The 24,587-nt window shown below is 32.2% G+C and overlaps 2 protein-coding genes and 1 long non-coding RNA gene across 5 annotated transcripts in view; 2 read left to right on the forward strand and 1 right to left on the reverse strand.

The window, feature by feature from the left end:
* The window catches only part of LOC144836923 (uncharacterized), a 287,299-nt gene that overhangs the window by 123,784 nt on the left and 138,928 nt on the right, over nucleotides 1-24,587 (forward strand). The window lies entirely within an intron of this gene.
* Nucleotides 1-24,587, forward strand: part of LOC144836856 (uncharacterized) — a 178,317-nt gene that overhangs the window by 87,663 nt on the left and 66,067 nt on the right. For 2 of the 3 annotated variants that reach the window (XM_078691745.1, XM_078691746.1), the window contains exon 15: nucleotides 21,734-21,888. In XM_078691745.1, the coding sequence (XP_078547871.1) occupies nucleotides 21,734-21,888 (155 nt within the window). Of the gene's footprint in view, nucleotides 1-21,733; nucleotides 21,889-22,104; nucleotides 22,379-24,587 lie in introns of those variants that run through there. The other variant, XM_078691748.1, reaches the window with a different exon arrangement.
* LOC144836950 (uncharacterized) overlaps nucleotides 21,328-24,587 on the reverse strand; it is a 46,412-nt gene continuing 43,152 nt past the window's right edge. Inside the window, exons 2-3 of the long non-coding RNA XR_013611418.1 lie at nucleotides 21,795-21,886; nucleotides 21,328-21,427 (exon numbers count right to left, since the gene is read on the reverse strand). This is a non-coding gene — a long non-coding RNA (uncharacterized LOC144836950). The remainder of the gene's footprint in view (nucleotides 21,428-21,794; nucleotides 21,887-24,587) is intronic.

Here is a 24,587-nt window from a genome sequence, read left to right on the forward strand (position 1 = left end):
TATGTATGTAATGCAATTTCAATTCTATGGAGCAGATATACAACATTTTAATGGCTAGCGAGTATTTTATTTTAAAGTTAATAGTGAACTGTACTACATTTGATTTAAAAAAAAAAATTGTAATTCAGGTATTTCTCCAATTTAAGACAGTTTTTTAATGATTTCAATGTTGTTCAGTGGCTTGTTTGTAGTTTTATATTATTATTATTTAGTTACAATACCAACTCTGGCTAAAGCATATTTTTCAAATTGTTTTTATTTGAAATTTTGCTATTGGATTTTACGTTGGTGTATGTTCATAGTTGGCTTTGCGATTTGTTTTTGTACACAACAAGACTTGTATTGTTCTGACCTCTCATTAAATAAAAGTATGTACTGTGAACATTTTGACAAAATCTAGTAGATAATTGTGCTTTTTTTTTGCATATTTTAACCGATTTAACATTAACGCTAATCAAATGTAGGCACAATTTGACAAAATGTAGCATAGTTTTATCCTAATTTAAAAACATTTTGTTTTTCAAATTTCAAAAGCAGATTTTAAAAATCTATAACTGAAGAAACAAATTTTAAACGAAGTATCATCCTTTGTTTAAATCCTTAATAAACTTATATTAATTCATAATGCATATGAGTATACATCAGGAAAATACAACTTGGGATTATGAACTATGGTATAACACGGTATTACGATTTAATGTATAACTGCAACGTTTTTGGGGGTGATCGCGGCCTCTACAACTCGCTAAAAATTAAAGACATGTTCAATTTTAGGGTGTTGTATAAACACAGCCTTAGTCCTAAGTTCACTCATTTACACCCTAATAAAAGTGTACACAAATATAATAAAAAAAATTAAGTTTCTCAAATACATAACAGGTTAACTTGTGAATTATCAAAATAAAACTGTTTACCTACTAGAATTATATTATAATATTAATTATGCTGGATCCACATATTTTTGGCAAAACCATGTTTGCTATTGTTGATAGGAGCTAACCATGAGATAAGATATTTTAAAATATGGACCTTAGTCCTATAAAAATTGTTCCATTGCTTTACAAATTGTTGAGAGATAATAACATAAAATAGACAATATTTATAGTATTTATGTATCTTTTTCAATTAATTAGTAGATAGGATAATAAAAAAAGTGGTATTGTATGTATTTACTTCATGAATAATTTGTAGAAGCATAATATTTGTAATTATTAAATAAAATGCTAATTTATTTGTAATTGCGTTATTAAATATATTTGTTTACATCATTAAGAAAGATTGACATACTTCAAGATAACTACATTAATTTAACTTTAAGAAGGTTGCTTCTAGGTATAATATTGATTAATTGAATATTAAGATAAAATTGTATGTGTGATTGGTTAGGTCATGTAGAAATTTAATATTTGATTTGGAATATGTTGTTAGGATTGTGATTGGTTGTGTTCAGCGGATTGTGCTTCAGGAAATATTAATTCCCTTGGAAAAATCTTATATTTCACCTAAGCATGAATATGGTCTCGGTAAAACTAATCAAGCTGCTAAAAGTTCAATCCGAACGTGCAACTCAGGTTGCTTGGACGTTAAAAGCACTGGTCCCTTTGGAGGGATTTATTTATAACTGATTCTTGGTACTGTACTATCATATCATGTGTTTCACACCCTTAACCTAACCTTACAGGTAGAGACACGACATGTGATATAAATGAGATGCTATTTCACCAAATATTCCTTTGATACTCTGGTAAAAGATAGTATGTGGAGATACAGCACTGGGAATCAGGTGCACTTTCAAAAATAAAATCGTAAATAAAGGTAGCTTATGCCAAAGTGGATAACAAGTGATTTTCTCTGATTTTTATTTTAAAAAGGCCTACAACTAATAATGCAATGCTGGGACAAGCCAAACAATAAAGTGAATAACCTTAAGATAACCAGTAAGATTTGGAAAACAATTTGTGAATTGATTCCAAAAAACAAGCCTAATATTGAAATATAAAAATGGTGAACTTTCAAACAATGACAAGTAAACTACAAATAAACATTTTATATCTATTGGAAATTCCTTAGCTAATCAGTTTTATAACAATTCATCATCTAATTATCCCAACTTGATTTTAACTCATCACTTTGACAAGTTAGTTATCCACACAACAACAATGCCATGTGCATGTACGCTATAAAATTTGAACAGAAAAAGATTACAGCACTTATGAACTGATAATAATATGTTGGTGCTAAATTCTGTCTATTTTGTGCCTTATTGTATCAGTATAATACTGTATATATCAACATACAGTCTAGCATAGTTGAAATTACTGGACCCGTCTTTTATTCAAATTTTTACCATGATAACATCATCAAAATTAAACATGAAGATAACAGTTTTAGCAACAACATATTAAAATGTTGAAGAAATTCTGATACATAGAATCGAGATGCGAAAGAGACAAAAATCTCCACAGAAAGTTGACCCATGAATTATAATTCAAATCATAATATGAAAGAATATTTGTTGGTTCAAAATTTATGATCAGTTATAGAAATTCATAAAATCGCACGTAACTTGACATCATCGAAAAGCTTGGCTGCACATCTTCAATGTCAATCTTTTTACCAAGTTATACAAAGTTATGTTCACAACCAATAGGGAATATGCTGCGCACAAAAATCGTGGAAAGAGAGAAGAATAACAAAGAAGAAAAAAGATCCTGACAATCATAAGAAGCTAACTAATAATATAATTTTTATTTATGATCTTATTGAACCTATTTTATATCAAATGAAATTTCTAAATTTTCAAACAACAAAGTAACTGGTTTTGATGGTTTAAATACTATATTTTAAATTGACCGTATTTATTCAAATTATCAAATCGCACCGGGGCGTTTATTTGTTCAGGAGGGTTTTTAGGGGGTGGGAGGTATTTATTCGAGTGACGCAATTATTTAAACTAAATTTTCTTCTCAATTGTCCACTTACTTGTTCACTCAGTGCCTTTTACCAATATTTTAATTTTTACTTTTCTTTATGTTATATTTTACTTTACTTACAAAGCAAATAAATGTAGATGCCAACCCTGGAGCCATTGCTAGAAGTAAGCTTGTTTAACAAAGATCCCTACATTCAACATAATATAAAAGGAATCATATGTGATTCTATCTCCTTACATTTTAAAATAACGTTAATTTTATCCATATTTTATAAAATAATCCATACAATGAATTTAATATATCTAGATCTCTATTTTTTGTAGCCAATTTATTTGATCTAATAAATGCTAAGGAAGTAATTACAGAAGCTACCCATGTTTTACAACAGTATTATCAGCAGCACATCACAAATGATTATTGGATATAACGATGTACACTAATTCCCAAGAGAGACATGCTCACCATAAACTACTCCATATTATTCTGCCAAATTTGTACTTCAAAAATTGTATTACACTTACGTTGTGTGTTTGCGAAGCAATTACACGATCTAATCTTTGGAGATGCTCTTGTCGCGTGATTAGTTAAGTTCCTAATTGTTGGTTTTTGCTTCAGTTCATCAGTATTTATCTATAAGAACCAACTTATACATTTTCTGATTCTAAGTTAGCTAGCCGTCTGCCATCATCTTCAGTTTGTCTGAATACTATTCTAGTATATTTTCATCCATGCTACTATGTTGGTGAGTTTTTATACTCTATAGTCTCTATTTTATATTCTATTAAAGTACTTTCTTAATATAAGTGGTAGGTTTGTGGCTGGCTGATTACCCAGTAAAATTGAAAATCCTTATTCTTTTGTATGTAGTATCTGTACCATATTGATTAGATCATTAATAAGTAAGATACTTTACTGTCATTGCCTCGTCCTTTGGGACACTGATTTTGTTCAGAGTACAGGAGTGGATCCAGCAGCCACCAGACACTAAGGACATGAGCCACATTGGTAAATGACACCCCTAGATGGCCGGAAATGACACTCCAATGCTCAGGAAAATCAGCGATCGTAATTGTGTAAAAGTGCTCTGTTTGATTGTATAGACTATATAGATGCACTCAACCAATTGGTAATTTAAAACATTTACTACAATTAAATGCAATAATGCTATACGTGGTTAAGTCGATAGTTATATGAAGCCGTGCGGCTTTGCCAATCACCACCCCCACTCACCCCTTTGAATCTGCCCCTGTATCAGTCCATAGAGACCATGTGCAAGATAAAACGTTCCACTGTGGATATTTGCGTCCAAAAAAAAACAGAATCCACAATCAACCATGAGCCCTGCCAATCACTGGAAAGCTCAGCTTTGATTGGCTTACAATGACATCATACCAGATGGAGATGGGATGGGAAGAAACAGTGACCCAGATCCTGGCTATGGCCCTGTAACAAATTTTGTAGTCGAGCTGTCACAGGAATATTCACAAAATTTGTTCAAAAATTAAATAAAATAGCCCTTTTTTATGAAACATTTTCTGTACATCTGATAATGAGAAAATAATATTTTTAGCACATAAAATAAATAAAAGCATGTGGAACTTGGCGTAAAAAGACAACACCGGGCTGGACAATAAAACATGTACGCGCTGATGATAATTGATAGATATGATATTTTAACGTGACACATAATTATTCACATGTTTGCTGGTTGAATTTTTGAAATATTAAATATTAACGTACAAAGAGTTGCAATTAAATAACAATGGAATCAACTCTCCGTAATAACCCTAAAGATAAAACCCCATTTAGCTAATAAACAACATTATGGTGAAATTACAAAATGTTTATCAAAAACAAGTTTTACCTTTGAAATTCATGTTTTTCTTTTTGATTTCTGTTACGCATTTTTAATTTATTGTATAGTGCATTCAACCAAATATTATCAAAAAAAAATATTAATAATAATGATAATAATAATTCAACAATCCTTTACTATTTAGATACTATATTGCATTGTATACTTTCCATATGACATGTCTGCATATAATCCCAATAGTACAGTTGCTGAACCCATTTTAATTTAAAATAAAGGTCAAATCAATGCCATGTCTATTTCTGATTACTGATGTCATCAAAGGTTTTTAAAGTGGAGCTCCACTCAGACTTTCTCAGCTTATATTATGTTTAATTATGTTTAATTGAAAGTGATTACATAAAAAAACAGGGAAAAAATCTGTCAGAAATTACACTTTTTCAGTAACTTAATAATATTATACTGGATTTATATAGCACCTAATGTTGTGAAACCTATAAGCACTGAAAATTATTACACCAGTCATTTTTTGGATCAAACACGTATTGAAACATACTCCCATAATGCAGCTAGTAAAATATATTTGTATTACATTTATAGTGTATTACCAGTTTTATTATATTTTTAGATACCAATCATAATAACCGATATAAATGCAAAAGATAATGACTTAAAAAGTATAATATATTACTACCCCTGCCCAGCTATCAGCAGGGAGGCATCGTTATTTACTAGGCCTAGTTAAAATTGTATTGTACCTTGAAACACAACAAATGAAGGTCAAAATATTCTAAATTTAAATTGGCCATATCAAAGTAATATTAAAGTTATTCACTTTAAGTCGAAAATTCGAGCCAAAAACAACAAGTTTATGTAATTAACAGGTAAATTAATTTGATTACATTTCGCCTGGAAAATCGTCTTGAGCGAAAGTAAACAAAGATTTCAAACCACGAGTATGCATTATGCATAATGCTAATAAGGATTGTTTACAACTCGTCACGGCTGAGAAGGTGTTTTCACACAGATCGCGAGGAAGTTTTATGATTATGCATACAGAGTAGCCAAATAAGCGTGTTGCATTATGAGATGTGTTTTGATCGAAAACTTTGACTGGAATCAAAGTTATTTTTTGAACAAAAATCGTCTGTGTTTCAGTTAAATGATTTTTGTTCTGACTAATTTTTGGTGAAAGTTAATAACTATTATGATACTTAAAAATGACCCACTTTTTTTCGAAATGTTTTTTTTTTTATTTTTTTGGAATACATCTTTAAGTTTATTTGTGGCTCTGGTTTACATAATGTCAGTGGCTTAGTCTGTGATGATGAAGACTTTCAGAAAATTTACATTATTTCAGTAAATAAGACGACATCCGTTGCCATGGAAAATTGATCATACATCATTCATTTGTCACACTATAAAATGCATTTTTTTTTTTAAAGGGAATCCCCAGTCAGCAAAAACACATAGCTGTATTGAGAAACATCTGCCAAAAATGTTTAATTACCTTAATAATCATTTTAATGAATTATTTAAGAAAAAAATAAATGGAAAAAGATCAGACATCATTGTGTCTATTTGACGCACTATAAATTTATGTTTTGTTTTTTTTATAACGGGGAATCCCCGGTCAGCAAAAACATGCAGTTGTTAATGTTAATGTTAACATAAAATATATGCCTAATTAAACAATGTCTATCAATGGTCACTCTTCTCTGAGACCGGTAAAATAAAAAACAATTTAAATATTCATATGGCAAAAGCATACTTCTAGTTTTGCGCCATTAAAAATAATCGGTACAAGTAAGTAGCCAATGGTACTATTAAGCCAAATAATGGGTACGAGTAAGCCAAATAATTATGTATGAGTTTATATGGTTTGGGTTGGTTTGGGTACGGGCTTCCAGAGGTAAAAAAAGTTGCTCGCTTTCCTTGCAAAGTAATCTTTAAATCTGCTTTAAATAATTTTGCAGATTTCCTACTGATTCATGCCATAGTGCTGTGTAATAATTGAAATGCACTCCCACTACTCCATCTAATTACAGGAAATAGAGATGCTATTATAATTTGCGTGTCAGTATATTGTTGCTGTAGCAACAGAATGCCTAGAATATTTCTAATACCATTATGTGAGATGATAGCTGCTGGAATACTGGACTGAAAATATAATGAAAGTAAAGATGAAGATGAGTTGAATGATAAGGATGATTCTTATAAGGCATATAAAGTTATCTGCTTTGTTGATATACTGGGATAGAGTCATTTACTAATAGATCTATTAGCTTGTGTTAGAACATCGTAGAAGCTACCGAATGCTTTGCACAGTACCTTGTATATGGCAAAATTTTCTCGTAAAAAGAAGTTTCATCATCCCAACTTGGTAAGTTTTTAAATGTGTTTAATTATGTTTATTGAATCACATCATTTTAGATATTATTATTACAATTATTATTATTGGTTATCCGCACTTGGCGGATAACCCCTTGTTATTGTCACGATCTTTTTTTTTTTTTTCTATATTCTTCTTTCTTTCCCAGAATTTTGTGTCACGTGTATCTCAAATTCTTATCAACATTACATTGTATAACTTTGTCAGAAGATTGACCTCTATCTGTAGAAGTGCAGGACAGTTCGTTTTTTTACTTTAGAGTTGCGCAGCACCTATTCTGCACTGTATGTAGTACGTATACAGTATATAGTGTTATACTGTATATACTTAGATGTGACACAAAATAGGGAGCGCACTAACATTTTTAAAATGGCATAATCGTTTTTCTGTGCGCAATATTCTAACGTATGACGTGCACGTGGCGTTTGCGCTGCGGATAACCTAACTCGTCCGTAGTGACGAGTTCAAATCTAGTTTCTTTTTTATATTTTAAATATTTTGTTTTACCCATAATTATATTTATCAATATTATAAAGTAATACTATGTGTTTTTCATTCGATTTATATCCACTTTTTTATTGTATCTGTATGTATCAAATAATGAATACACCACGAAAAACACCCAAAATAATATAGTTTGGTATTTTATAATTTTGTTAGTGTTTGCGCGCATCATCTAACTAATTCACAGCACAATTTTGTTTAGCGTCTTTTATTTTCATAAAGTCTGAACAGTAAAAAGTAAAGTCTAAAGTTTCATATCCAGTATTGCTTTCATTTTTTAGCTTACAGATATTTTAAAGTGAAGGGATAGTGTATAAAAAAATTAATGGCCATAAAATAGTTCCGAATTTTATTCTTGATACAATTTGTTTTGATAATTTGTCAAAGTACTTTTATCAGAGTGCGCTTTTATACATGTAAAGTATATAACCAGATATTAAGGCAGAAAAGACTGTTAGTTAGTATTATTGTTCAATGTGTTTAATTATTAGAATAACAGTAGAGGCCTAACTAGTCCGAATAAATTCCAACTTTAATACGCAACAGGTTTTTAAATAATATTGTGTATATGTAAATCAATTGTGTTGCGTAGCACTGTGTAAATTATATATAAATCATACTGTCAAATTATAGAAACCGTGCTTATATTCGGAACATGATCTCATAATCGCGTCGAGCATAGCTCATTGGCGAAAGTTCCGTATTTTTTAGTTGTATAAAAAAATGTCTCTGGCGTGATTCGAACCTGCGACCTCTCGCTTACAGGGCGAGTATCATACCACTAGACCACAGAGCCATATATGGTATTATCACAGATTTTCACCCACCAGATACATTCTCTCATACACCCTCACAATCAGTGGAGGCCTAGCTAGTCAGAATAAATTCCAACTTTAATACGCAACAGGTTTTTAAATAATATTGTGTATATGTAAATCAATTGTGTTGCGTAGCACTGTGTAAATTATATATAAATCATACTGTCAAATTATAGAAACAGTGCTCATATTCGGAAAAACATGATCTCAACGATATTAGACTAATGGTTAAAAGACTTTGCACTATAGCCCTATAGAACATCGTCAATATAGTATTATCAATTTTATATAGTTTTAGTTTTCTTATAGCCTTTGATTTGCTTTTTTAAACACAGTATTTATTTGAGTATTAAATTTTGTTCGTCTACTTGATCTATTTCTACACCTTTAATAATTAACTTATGTCCAAACATTTTACGTCTTGTATCAAATACTATTTCTTTAGTTTTGTTTTTATTTAGTTATAGGTAGTTTGTATCACACCAGTCCACAAATCTGTCAACTTCATTTGTGTACGGTGATGCATCTGCTCCACGAAGATAATCTGAGATTACAGTATCATCCGCATATTGTATCATTGAGGTTGTACTGCCTAACGTTTCATAGTCGGAAGTATATTGAGAAAACAAAAACGGCGAAAGGATGCATCCTTGTGGTGCTCCCGTATTGCAAAGCGTTGTGCTGGAAACGTTGCTGTCCATGCAAACGTATTAAGGTTGCTGTTGCAGAAAGTCCATGGTCAGAAGTGAGAGGTTGGGAATATCCATCCCTCATAACTTTCTAATCAACAAATGCGATTGTAAGCAATTAAAAGCGCTCGAAAAGTCAACAAAGAGTGCACTGACAAACGTATTCCTAGTATCAATCGATACGCCCTCTTTTTTTATTCAAAATAATGCGTTCAAAACACTTCATAACATTTGAAGTGATTGCAACTGGTCGGTGATCGTTTTGTGTTACTGTATATTTTATTTTCGGAATCGGTCTAATTTCTGAAGTTTTCCAGATCTTTGGAATTTTTCCACGTTGCATGGATTTATTAAAAATATCGCAGAAAACTCCCGACAGTTGAAACATAGTCTGGCCCTGTCTGTCGCCTTGTTGATTTTAACTTTCTTAAAACACAATCGAAACTCTCCTTCATTTATTTCGATTTTTTCACTCGCCTCCTTTTCTTTATTTAATTGTTCCTTTAAATCATCTATCTCTTTTGAAAAATCATGCAGAAAAAAAAAAAACGGCAGAAAAATTTGTTCAGATCATCTGTAGTATTCGACTCATTTTTTGGCTGTTATGACTTTCTTTTATTTTAACTACCATAGCCTGTGATATCCTGCATGGTTTGCCAAGCCGCTTTAACATCGTTTTCTTTAAAGCTTCGTTCTAACTTTCCTTTGTACTTTGCCTTATTCTTTTCAATTTCTAATGAAAACATACAAGTTTCCTTCTAGCTCAGGAAATGTTCATTTTGAGAAAATCAACAATGATGTAGCAACATGGATTAGCTGGGCCTAGCATAGCTGGCCGATTAACGTGACAGGATTCTCTGACAAAACTCGCCATTTTCTCCTTAATAACAGTGTTAATTAGTTTAAAAGATATCACTATGCGGTACGTAATATTACAGTATATTTTATGTTATTTTAAAAAAATATTTCTCAATAATAACAAAATGTTGAAACGTTAATTGAACAAACTAATGGTCTAAGACATGCTGTTTCATCGTAAACAAAAGCGTCAGCCAATCAGAGAGCATATTTAATCTTCATAGCCAATCACAGTAAAGGGTTCACAAATTCATGGTAGACATTTTAGCAACCTAGTAACACCTTAATAAAACCAACTTACATTATATATTGTAGCCAAACATGAGATGATTCGGGCTAGCGGTTTGTTTACAAAAGTTCCGTAAAGAATGTTTTTTTTCTAATGAACAAAAATACAATATATTTTCATTGGAAACTTAAATAATTGAAAAATACACATAGTTATGATATTTCTTATGAAAAAGAGTTTGATTTGTTAAAGATTTTTTTATAAACTCGTTTTTTATTGAAATCTCAAAATCCCTGTTTTCCACATTGTGAACTTCAAGGCTAAATATCTCAAAAGTTAGGGTTGCGACTCTGCGCCGCATTTGTGATGCCAGGCCTCATTTGTTTAAAAAAGAGTAAATAATAGATTTGATAAATAAACAACTTTAGTTTCAAATTGATTTCGTTAACACTGAATTTTTTTAATTGAATAGCTAGGTAAAATACTTGCCTAAGTAGCTTGCGGTGAATGTCCTCTCGTGGACAGTCTTTAGGCCTAGCCTACCTAGGCTAGTTTTTTAGGCCTAGCTGTGTAAGCAGCAGTAATGTACGAACATCGTATGCTAGGTATAGGAAGCTATCCTGACGTCTAGAATATGTTGATGAAAATTGGATGAAACCCGGTATTTTCGCTGAAAAGTTTCAATTCCTCCAGGGTTTTTTTGGACTTCATGATCAATCAAAAGTACCGGTAGGAAGAAAAACTAAAATACCAATCTGTGTGCAATGCATTAATTAGAATCGACTTATTTAAAGACGCAATAGGACAATATAGTATTTATTTTTACATTCGCTGTAACTGTATTTTGTCTTTATGTCTTTTATGTGTAAACTGACTTTGGGGTTGGGTCAACCAGCTCAGCTACAGTGATTAAGTTCACTTCGGTTGACCCTGGTCTCCCCAATTTCAGTTTTTTTTTGTTATGTATATACTCAAATAGACCAAATAAATAATGAAATGAAATGAAATTGTGACCTTAAATTAGATCTAAAAAACGTAGGGAATGGGACTTTAAGGTATGCTTAGTGTGCTGCCATTTTCTTTCATTTCATCCAGTGTAAACTATATATAAATAATAACTCATTTATTTTAGTCTCAAGACCATTACATGAAATTTCCCAGTATTAATTGGATAGTATTAAGAAATTACCATCTATAATTTGGTATTATAAGAGTCTAAACTAGGCTCATGACTTAACTTCATAACCTACTTTCTGACCAAGAAAAAATATAGAATCACAAGAGTATGAAACCGGTTTGCATTATCACAATTTAGTGCAATACCAGTTTTCACAAAACTTTCTTTGTTAGGATATATATGTTAAGTATATCATGTATATTTCCCATGAAACAAAAATAATAAATAAAGTATGGGCCTGTTTCTGCTGCAACTGCTCAAAATACGGTATAAAATACGGTATTTTTTAGTACCCCGTTTCTGCTAACAATACTTCTTGGGTGGTCGTGTTAAATTTCATCCTTTTTACCCACATTGCCATTCATTTATTTGGTCGATAATTAAAAGTCGCAATAAAGGAAGTTTTACGCCTCACTTTCAACAGGCTAGCTCTGTAATACAGATGTTGTGAGAGCACAGAAAACATCGTAATGGGGACAAGTAATTCGTTCCCTCCCCGAGTTATTGTCTTTTGCAATGTTGTACTGCTTTCGCAGGCTCTTCGGCTTTGAGTTTACTTGCTTCTATTTCGTACTCCTGCTTTATTTTTTTAGAAATGTCTTTATAAATGTGGTTGTCCCTTTTAGTTGGCCGGACATTTAGCTTCCCCTCCCCTTCCTTCCCCACACCCTCCTTCCCCACACAGATTTATATAGTAAATACTGTGAGGTCTTCGCTCCACATTTTCGCTGAATAAACAGCTGACAGCGACAGAAAATAAAAACACGATTTTTTATTGGCAGCAGAAAAGGGTACAAAAAATACGGTATAAATTTGTAAATACCATATTTTATCCACAAGTTTTGTGGGGAAAATACGGTATACAAAATACGGTATTTTTTTTATGAGCGCAGTTTCTGCTGCCAAAAAAATACGGTATAAATACGGTATTCAAAAAATACCGTATAAAATACGGTATTTTCTTGGCAGCAGAAACAGGGCCTATGTAATGTTCATTTATAAATTTAAAACTTGTCTTTAAAGCAACAATTATATGGTTTGCCCAGCAAATTATGGTATGTGACATTTTAAATAATATTAATTGACCTTGAAGATAGTATACAGTAGTATTAATATTATAATTGTGTCTTGTTGCCATGGTAAATGTGGATATTGCTGAGAGATTGATAGTTGGTGACCTTTAGTATACAGTTGTTTTATAGTCATTTAATTATAATTGCTAAATGGAGTGGTGAAAATAATAAAATTAGTCTATCTATCTTTATGGCAAATTTAACAAAATCCCCTTATCATCATCATCATATCATATTTCGGTTATTATGTAATTATTGAAATGCTTGCTATTCGTAAAAATAAACCTAATCTGTTTGTCAGTGTCTAGACTAAGAAGATGATGAATATAACATTTTAAAGTACCATGTTTATTGTTTGGTAGGGTGTGGGGGCGAGGGAGGTGTTTAATTTGTTTGATATAACACTTAATGAATTACTACAACTAGATGGTACGCGAGCGAAGCAAGCGTACCATCTAGGTCGTGCCCACAGATGGTTCTCGAATACATACAGTAGTCATTTCAGCGTTAAAAAACTGGCGATTTCAAATGTACGTACCGCAGGACAATAATACATGTCGTTTACCGGAACGTATAAATAGACACAGTGATTTATGTACTCAACTGAAATTAGCACCCTGGGAATTACTTCCGAAAGAGAATTGTTTAAGTCAAATTTAAACAAACTGAATTTGTGTTTTGTATGTAACATTAGGGTTGAGGGATGGCGAAGAGTATGGGTGCAAAGAGGAACCATTTTAAAATATATTCTTTATCCATTTAGTAACGAAATATTAATTGTTTTCATGTTTTACAAATAATATTCCACTAAACACAGTAAAACATTGCGATGTAATACTTTGTTGAAACTGTCACCGTCATAGTCGATTGAAATAGTACAGTACATACAAACGTTAAGAAGCAACTGTCAGTAATAAAGTTTATTTGTATATGTTTATATAATGTAAAACAATTTGTGAAAACCACCTCTATTCAGGGTAAATCATAAATTCGCTTTAATCGTCAATAAATATTAAATTATTTAACTCAACTTAATTTGTAGGCCTAATGATTTTCAATTGTTTCTTTCATACTTAAGTTGGTTCCTACCCACCAAAGTTGTTCTGCGTTTAGGGCATGTGATCCTTCGTACCACCTATCCTCTACTGGCTTTACAACGCTACTCATGCCAGTGAGGGGAAGGGTGGTGATGTGGGTGGTTTAACTGCAATAATAAAGATTTGTACATAATAGATGGCGACTGAAAACGCTAGCTCATTATCCGTTTAAAAAAAAACCTATATCCAACCTCTGCAGCACAGATTGAAAAAAAAAATGGATCGAATTTCTGTTATGAGTGTACTTGCCTTTAAGTACGAACCAACTTTATATACCATTGAGTAAAAATTCTAGAAGTAAGGTGCGATTTACCGAATTCTGCCCTTACGTAAATTTATATATAAATACAAATAGAATTGTGTTACAATACAATATGTGTATATACATATCTATGGCGGGTGTCTATTAGAGGGTTGGGGTTGAATATTCCAAATGATGTTTTATGGGCGAGGGGGAGTTTATTTAAATAAATGCAGTAGGCCTAATTGGTAGGTAATCCAAATACATCTAGTTAAAACCTGATAAAACATCACAAATTGACATCCGCGACACAGTGGGCCATTTCGTAGTAATATAAGGAAGATGTTTAAACAGCTTGCAACATTCAAGAATCTGCATGAAAATAACTTTGAATGATAATAACAGATTTACAAACAAAAGACCGGAAGTACCTTCGTTCGTTTTGTGTGTGATGTGTCCAAATATAGTAGTGACATGCCCAAATATAGTAGTGATATGCCTAAATATGGTACTGATATGAAATCATCATGTCTATATAATACGGGCACATCATATTTAGTTTGATAATATAGACGGAGCTTAATGGTTTGAACCTATAGATCGCGTATCAATATTTCAAAACATTTTTCTTACTTACGAAAGTATTTATTTGTTGATAAGACCAATTTTCCAGTTTAATAATGATCCTTCACAGTGCTTATACAATATGTACATTTTACATGATATTGACTGTAGGGTTCTTTATGCCTCTGATGCGTTTGTTTTTATTGTACTTTTTTTAAGGAATTATTATTTCAAAATGTTTAACCATACCCAATTTAATAAAACGGTCCGATTCCGATTGAACGAAAGTATTTATTATTTATTGATAAGCCAAGGGTCCCATGGTGTCAGCAAATGTCTTGAGCATAGTTTTGCCTTTTGTGTCAACCAACACAAATCATTCTTCAAAGAACCTCACCCGTCTTTTTTTGTGGGTGATACGCCGTATAATTTTAGTATATACTCAAGTAACATCCAGTAACCCATGGATATGCTATGGAAATAATAATCTTGCAAGCCCTTCACCCTTTTCAACGCTATTAATTGTTACAAAGAAAATTTATATTATATATTATATTAAAAACTGAACTACGGTAAATGAAGAGAAGTATCAGTTAATATGAATGTTAGGTCTATGAACTTGCGTCCAAACACAGAACTGTGACATTCCTATCATAAATGTTGAAAATGCTTATAAAAACTAATTTTTTATATAGTTATGTTAGGAGAAGGCTGATAACCAAGAAAAAATTTACCATAGTAAGGACTGTTTTGCTCATAATTCAATGATTGTCGGACGGCGAATTAATTTATTATCAGCCTAGATTGAAGGAAATCATTGTAAATACCGGCCTATAGGTTGACAGCCAAAATAAAGTTTTGACCATTATTCAATGATTATTTGACAGTGAATTATTATAATACGGGCCTAGGTTGACAGCAAGAACGAAGTCATTTTGAGCAAGATTTTACAGATTACTGTATACATGCATCTCAATACTGTCAGCTTGTTTTCATAGACTCTCTTCTCCCAGACATGCTTTTGGGGTTTGTGATTTGAGCATGACCTGTCCGAGTTCATAAAATTCCAAAACTGTCTGTAGAACTATAGCTTCCGCTTGATACAGCGTCTTCATGATTATATCCTTTGAGAATATAGCTGCAAAAAATAACTGCATATTTATTATAATCAGCGGCGCTTTTCATCAATTAAGTTTATAAAATTAGTTTTTTAAACCGTAATTTAAATCTTTAACGTTACTTGGCAAATTGTTCACAATTTTTGGTCCAACTACAGAAAATGTGCAAATGTCATTTAGATTGACCTCACAGCGTTCATAGCACTGTTCATTTTACTGTCGTCAGAGTTAGTTTCTCAATTGAAACATAAAATATTGGACTTTAAATTGCTGTTCTTAAATTCTGTTTGTCTCCCTCTAGAATACAGATTATATTTTCAAAGCTGCTTGCATCACTGTTGCCATGGTGCAAATGGTGCAAGTCCAATATTTTATGTTAAAATGAGACACTAAATTCTGATGACAGTAAAATAATAATCATAATAAAAAACGTGTTTGACGTCATTTAATCAGGGTCATGGTATAAAAATTGGTAGAAGAAAACATTAAACAGATCTATGGAATAATTTATCTATTAAAGATAATTACTGTAATAATGTTTTCATTTGCAAATTTCATTAAAATATGTTCAAGTGATGCATCACAAGATTAAACTTACCTCACAAATCAATAATCCATTAAAAATGTTAAAATGATGCAAGAGAACAGTGAGAAAGCAAGATATTTGATCAGGTTGCTATTATTATTATCTGAAATACCCTTTATTAGACTTATAATTAGGGATATCCAGATGAATGAGAATTTATCAATATTAATTTTATGCAAATCAGTGATGTCATTATACAAAATAAACTTTCTTAGTTTTTTTCTATTTATCAACTACTATACAAAGCAACACAATGATTAACATATTCAGTATGTGGCTTTAAATCGTCACAAGGAGGAAGTATGGAAGCGAACTGTATGGTGTTAGATATTTCAAAGACGATGTATAAAATATCCATATCTAAATGTCCAGCAGTCATGTCGAAACGAAGGAGTAAGGAGTGAATTGGGTAGAATCCCTCTCATCTACTTACAAAAGGAACATTTTAATGCAAACTGAATTTTATTTCAGAACATTAGTTGTACGTTTTAAGTTATCAAATCATAACCTATTAATTGAAAAGGGACGCCATTTGAAAATTCCAAGAGAAAATAGAATTTGTTTATTTTGTGACTTGAATATTATTGAAGAAAAATATCATTTTTTATTCCACTGGCCCATTCTGTAAAAATATAAGAAATAAATATATACCCAACCTGAATGTACATAAGCTGTCACACACAGACACTTACCATAATTGATCAAGATTGATTGTCAGCACACGCTGTTTAGGGTCATCTATATTAGGGAGGTTTCGCAACCTTACGAATACGATAACGAAAACGGATACGTCACACATTTGTGAAACTTTTGAGCTGATCCCCACTTCATATTCGTAAATCGTATTCCTGTTGACGAATATCACCAGTCATATTCGTAACTACAAAACGAGTATAGTTTTTGATCTATTTTGCACATTTTGCATTTGAATCAGGAATGATTCATGATTATAATATAATTATAGATTTATTGAAAGTAATTTACTAAAATAATTTACTAAAATGCCAGGTCAATTTTTATAAATAGCAGTTTTTAAAGTCCTCACTCGCTTTGATGTTATGCTAGGCCTAGGCAGCCAAGCACAAAGCAACACGTACCTGCGCTTCGCTCAAATTTACAGCAGTCATATTTTGGACGACGCCCTCAATATTTCGTTGCCGTGCGAAACAGATCTTTACTGGCTTACGAAAACGAATACATGTGCGTGACGTATCCGTTTTCGTTATCGTATTCGTAAGATTGCGAAACCTCTCTATTATAAGTGAGAGAGTTTGTACATTTGTCCGTTTGTTTGTTCATTATACAAATTTTTGTTACTCCACGTAACCTTACATATGGGGTATCAAAATGACCGCAATTGTACCGGGAAAGTTCTAAACTATATTTGAACATCATCCGCCATCTAGGATCCAAGTTAGGGGCCAAAATGTGGTCAAAATGGCCCACTTTTCCCCACTTTCAATGTTTGTTCGTTATACAAATTTCTGTTTCTGCATGTGGGGTGGGGAATGTAGGCCTATCACCATGACTGAAACTGTACTGGGAATGTTTAAAACTGCCTGAGGGATTATGGGTTGGCAGTGATGGCTAACATTATTTGTACTGGAACCATCTTAAACACATCACCCAGTATCTGGGGTGTGTTGGGAGAAAGGAGGGGGAGCGGAAATACTGGCGTAATGAAGTATATGATTGGAATTGTACTAGGAAAAGTTACTACATTTGAACTGTCCTGGGGTAGAGTTAAGGTTTGTTAATTGTGGCTGGGATAGTGAGAGGAGAAAGAAGGCTAGGGGCCGCAATATCAAAATTAGATATTCAGCCAATATGACACCTATTCATTTACACAGTTTACAACGTACATAAACCATAGGCCTATCATAGCGCACAACCGTCTCATCCCTTATTTTTAGAATACGAATTTCTCCCATCTTTAGTCCGTATTAGATATCTTTACACTCGAACTGGCAGATATAGAAAGTCATTTATTCCGAACTCCATAACTATATATAACAGTAAAACATCTAGATAAGATTAGTATAAATGTGTCTCACCGTAGTGTAGGCATCATGACAATTGTTATTGGACTCTCTGTATGCTCTTTGTATCTTTTGATGTGTTTTTTCATTATCGTGTTTTTTGATGTTTTTTTATAATTTTAAGAGCCTTGTCTGTGTACAAACTTCAAATTTTAAATATTTTATATATTTGACAATAAATGCTGTGCAAGCAGCGCATTCAATTCAACTATCATAGCTACGTATACCCCTCTCATTTTGAATTTGTCCTGGGAAGAATTTGTTTTAAAAAAAAGAGTGTGGGGTGTTATTGAAGAGGGTGGGGGTTGGTGAGTATAGGGAGATACTGGCGTCGGGTGTTATGTACTGAGAAAGCTTTAAACTGATTGCATGTGCATGTCCCTCTCATACACGTTGTCACTTTCTGATTCACATAGCACAATTTTTCTTTAGCCTCTTTTATTTAAAATGTCCCATATCCAGTTTTGCTTTCATTTTGAGCTTACAGATATTTCCAAGTGAAGGCTGTAAATAAATTTTATTCTTGACAATTCGGTTTTTATAAATATTTTTTTTTATCAGGGAAGATTGCACTTTTATTATACTTGCTCATACCATGCAGAGTTATTATTTAATTGCCGCGATCCAACTCCTTGTACTTTAAATGTATTATTTTAAACATTCAATTGTGAATAATGTGGTTAACATATCCTATCTGTCAATTATCATCAGCGCATACAGGTTTTGTTTACTAAAAATCTTTGTATGCCAAGTCACATGCTTTTTTGTCTGAGAAATATTTATTTAAAAAACGTTATTTTCTCAATATCGGGTATTTATTATTCAGATCTTGTAGAGAAAATGCATTATAATAAGGTCCATTTATTTCATTTTTTAATGAATTTTGTGCATATTCCTGTGAGAGCTTGACTACATACATTGGTGGTATGATGTCATTGTAAGCCAATCAAAGCTAAGCTTTCCCATGATCGGTAGAGCTCATGGTTGATTTTGGATTCTAGTTTTTTGATTGGTGGTTGCAAATACCCACAGTGAACGTTTTATCTTGCACATGGTCTGTCTGGACTGATCCAGGGTGGGTGGGCAAGATTGGCGTGTGTCTATATGGGCTATACAGTATGCATTGAATGCAAAATGAGTGGTGGATCCAGGGCTAAAAGTAGTGAAATGAAGTGCTGAACTTAATTTGATATCCTATCTTTTGCATTACGATTTGTGAAATTTAGAGTGGCCCGGGCCGGCTGGGTCCACTCTTGAATCCGCACCTGAAAACAAAACACTGTTGACTCTGTTTGAAAAACGATCAACAATCAAACAATTGGCGGTTCCCAAAGAAAACGTGCAAAAAATGTGTTTACCGGCGGAAAATTATGATTGCTGAATGCTGCGCAGTACATGGGAGTGTCATTTACAGCCAATTAGAGGTGCCATTTATCATGAATTTAAATGCACAAGAGTGCGGTTGCTCAAAAACACAAAATGTAATTGCAATACTCTAATAAAACGACATTGCACTTTCAATGACATTATAGAGTTCAATTATATTTTTTTAATATCATGTGACCTCCAATAAAATGACCAGAATCGACTGGTTATTGATGCATCTTACTATATTTACCATCTTCTTACTATAATTCACCAAATCTGTGCGTGTCTGTCTGGCTTTATTCAGAGACATTGGGTCGCACGGTCTTCAAACTTGGTGGATGGGTGCAGCTTGGTATAAGAAAAAACTAGTTTGCATTTGTTAAATCGTCAAGATCAAAGGTCAATGTTGAATCTGAAGATGTTTAAATTGCTCTGATCGAGCTGACACTTTGGGAAAATAATCTTGAGGATAGGTGACTATGAATATATCGAGGGGGGCACCACATAAGGTCAAGCAATGTCAAAGGTCAGGTAATTTTAAAATTGCTCCGATCGAGCTGATAAATGATGTTTTAAATCAATCAATCACTTAATCAATTTTACAATAAAATTTAATGACAAAAAACAAGAAGATCAACGTTTCGGAACCATCATGGAGCCATTTCCAAGATCAAGTGATCAAATTCCTCTTGTTTTTTGTCATTAAATTTTATTGTAAAGTTATATACGGTAGTAAGCGTCTATTATGAAATACTTTGGTTTAACAATCAGTAATAAACATTTTGTGTAAATATAGTCTGACCTACTGTACAGAACAAAAATATAATCATAAACTAAACTATAGTACTGTACATATTCCAGGATAGGGCGTTACTCCCTAAGATCGTAGTGACTCAAATACAGTACAGAAAGAAATTATTTCTTTGTATTTACGCGTAGGTAAATCGTAGGTCATTGTTCTGAATGTAGCCTACGAAGTATTGTTCGTAGCCTTTAGAAACATGGACAATGCACAAAACAAGGTATTTTTAGCTAATTAAAATCCTATCTAAGGCTAGATGACTTCAAATTTTGTAGCCGCCCTATGTACCGGTTGGCCTATTTTGACCGGACATCAGCCGACGACATCATGCCAGTAGGCCTCAGCTCACTCGGAGTTGAGCCTAGTTTTGGCGGCCTGGGCTATATAAATTATTTAATCCTACCTTGGGTTAGCGAATTATAAAAACACCGACACCTAGGCTAGGAAGCAAAGAATATATGCAAAATCAATATATAATCCATGTTAAGATTTAACATAGCCCTATATTTAATTATTAAAGTGTAAAGAAATTTGGAGTGAAGAAAAACGTGGGGGGAACAGTTGGAGAGTATTACGTTTCATGTCATACACAAAATCCAGAAAAAACATTTTTTTTATCATCAGCAGCCACCCCCGGCCGTACTGTACTGAGGTTAAAAAAAAAACATGTGAGGTTGCAGTGAAAACACGTATATTTAGATTTATATTCGCCGTCGAATAGGTAAACATGCATATATTTTTTAATAAGCCAGCTTCTAGGAAAGTTGCAATGTTTTCTTTCAACATTCAAGTAAATTCTAATTTCCCAGCTGCCGACAAACATACTCACTATCAAACAATATTCTTCATCTATAGGCCTACACACCATTTACCAAAAATATTTACTATAGAGGAAGGAATGTTTTGACCATTATTCAATGATAAATACACCCGGCTTATTTTGACAGCCTACACATAGACAGACTACTGCATGGTATTCATACTACTTGTCTGCTTACATCTCATAGCCTCTCTTTTCCTAGACGTGCTTTGGATCCAAGTTTACAAATTCCAGTTTCTGTCGGCCTGTAGTACTATAGCTTCCATGTGACACAGTTTCCTAATGCTTCTGTCCTCTTGAATTTAACTGCCTAAAGATAAAACAGTTAAAACCTATGAAACATGTTCACATTAGTTCAGATGCATATTTTATTTCTTTTCCTTAGAATTTTCTTTTAGATTTGTAGAATTCATTTCTTCTGTTGTATTGATTGAATTTAATAACAATAGGGCCTTTAGGGCCATTGTCGATGTGTACGTTCAATATCTGGTACCTGTATCACCTCCTAGATTTTTTGACAAATTGTCTTGAAAGGTTATCAATACTTATCTTCCCAAGTTATTTAACAAATTACTAATGTTATCAATATTCTGTTGCATTTGTATTTTATAGTCACGTCGTGCAATGTCTGTTGGAGATGAAAGAATGCTTCATGGAGTAGAAAATAATATACCAACCTTGGAAGAAGGAGAAGAGTTAGCTGGTCAGTCATTTCAACGTCATTCCGTTGTGTCCGATAAACCAGTAAGGAAAAGCAGCAGAAACCTGTAAGTAATTTATATTTACTTTTCTCATTATTTGGCAAGTTCTATTGTAAGATTATACATCTTTACAAGTACAGTTATGCTACAATAATGCTTTTCGATCGTTTCTATATTTCTGTAGTGCTCTTGCATTGCTTTTTTTTTCTTATTTTAAATCAACTGACAGAGATGAAACCTCCACTAAAAAGTTGAATAATCTAATAGGAAATCCATTTTCAGGTGACCATATGATGACGTCATAACATTTTCATTCATTGGCTTCCATAAGTTAAAAAATCGAGAGTCACCATGCATTCTGAGGAGCTATAAGAGATTCAAAATAGGTTTCTTTTTACACGAATTTGCATTAAATTTCCCATTGGATTTAACTGGCCATATAATGATATTTATATGAAATCATATCCACAATTTAACAGCTTCCATAACAAGTTTTAATCATGATGGTAAATTTCAATCCGAGGAGCTATAACAGATTATTGTATAGATGAAATAAGTAACCAACCAATCAAGTTATTCTATTTTTTTGACATGATGAAGTCATAATAAAAAATAAATACATTTTATAACTCATGTGTAAGAGAATTGATTGAGAAAGAACATATTACAATCTAGGAGAAAATGGGGTAACGTGATGCACTCTATTAAATGTGATTAATTAGTACAAAAGAGAAAAATACTTTTCAATTTGAGTGGTCATATTATGACGTCAAAACATCCGGTGGGTACAAATGTTACATGATTAATATCTAACACTCACCAGCTTCCATAATAGGTTTTTTAAAAATAGCTATCTTGAGGAGCTATAATCGAATTTGCATTAAATTACCCCTTTTTGAGAACATGGTTATTGAAGTTTAATGTGCATAAATAAATTTTAAGTAAACAATAGATGGCTACAATCATTTAATATTATATAGAGGGTGCTATATAAGCTAATATTAGGTTATACAAACAATCTTGAGCATACATCACCTTGGATATCCCCAATACCAAATTGACTGGTTTTGTATTTAAAGTTCATTAAAATGAATAGAAATTATCACAAAAGATATAAAGAAATTTAATCAATTGCAAAAAACAGTCTTTAAAATGCTATGTACGAGCTTTGCGCACAAGTGCATGCGAGCAATGGCAAAGAAAATGACCTGAAATTAGCAGAAAATTGATTAGAAATTGATTTTTCGCAATTAAACATTTTAAGCGTTTGGCTTTTTGTTCTGAATTTATAATCAATCATAGAATTTCATAAAATCACTCCTACATTATCAAAACTTTATTGGAACATCTTCATAAAGGTTTTTTTCATAAAGTCTTGTCTGGTAAAGTTACAAAATGTTATGCTTACAAGTTTTAGAGATATGCTGCGCACAAAAATCATGGAAAGAATAATACCACATAAGATGAAAAAAAAGATCCAACGCAAAATTTGCGGATAACCAACAGAGATTTATACAATAACTAATCATTCTAAATGAAATCACCTAATAATAATAAAGATTTTATACAATAAGATTTTTTACAATAACAATAGGTGATCAATATTCTAAATGATCACCTAATTTAAAATGTTTAATTGTTTTCTATTGTTACTCTCCGACACATGTATGTGTAAATTGTGATTTAAAATATTCTGAATTGAAAGTCATAAGACACCAAAAATACTATTTTTCATATATTTTACGTTTATTACCTTTTGGCAAGATTTTTAAATGAATGTATATTAATTTAAAACCAACTACAGATTAAAACATAAATCCAGTCATAAATTGTGTGACCTTTGACCTTACACTTTGATCAAGAGTTTCAGCTCATTCAGAGCAATTTTAAAATTTGTCCTTGACCTTTGACATCACATGACCTTGGGTGGCACCTTCCTTGATATCGAATTCATACTCACCATATCCTCAGGATTGTTTTCTCCAAGTTTCGAAGTTCTCAGTTGGACCAATTTCACAATTTTGAGATTTCAACTTTACAATCTAACTCGTTTTTTTCTTATATCGAGCTGCACCCACCCCCTATAGTCTATGAGTAAGAGCAATTTTAAAAATGTGGGTGGCTTTTGTGCGATTGTCGTAAAGAAAGAAGGAAAAAAAGTTTCGTTTGTGAAGCAGAATCAAGTCACCAGCAGCTGACTTGTTATAAATTAGTAATGCACTGTTTATACAAGTCCTAGAAGCATGTTTACTTCCAAGTAAAAAACAAGTTGATTTTCATGAAGACCTTTGATTATTTTGATGACTACAGCAAGAAAATGAGTAAACAAGCGATTCTATACTTAACCTTCCTCTGCTCATTGCTAATTTGTCAACCAATTCTAGCAAGAACACAAATACTAAATAAATCTCTTGACTTTCTCTACTCAGTGAAAATGTTTAACATAGATTTGTTTTGTCATGTTGTGCATTTTATCTTGGAGGTTATGAAACGATTAGATAATCATGCCAATAACAGCAAGTATGGTTACAAGTATTGATTAGATATTTATAATACAATAATTTCAATTATGATACTTATTTATCCAATTCATCTGTATTTTAATTAGTCCTTAATTTCCAATAACAATAATAATTAATTAATTGAATTTCATCTAGATACAGTTGAAGTTTAGTTATATATGAATAGTTTTATAGTAACATGAATGTGCCTAAAACTGTTATATTTAGCTTTTTTATTTCATCATAACATTTTATGTTGATTAA

Source organism: Antedon bifida, chromosome 3 (assembly GCF_963402885.1).
Source record: "Antedon bifida chromosome 3, ecAntBifi1.1, whole genome shotgun sequence".
Taxonomy (NCBI): domain Eukaryota; kingdom Metazoa; phylum Echinodermata; class Crinoidea; order Comatulida; family Antedonidae; genus Antedon; species Antedon bifida.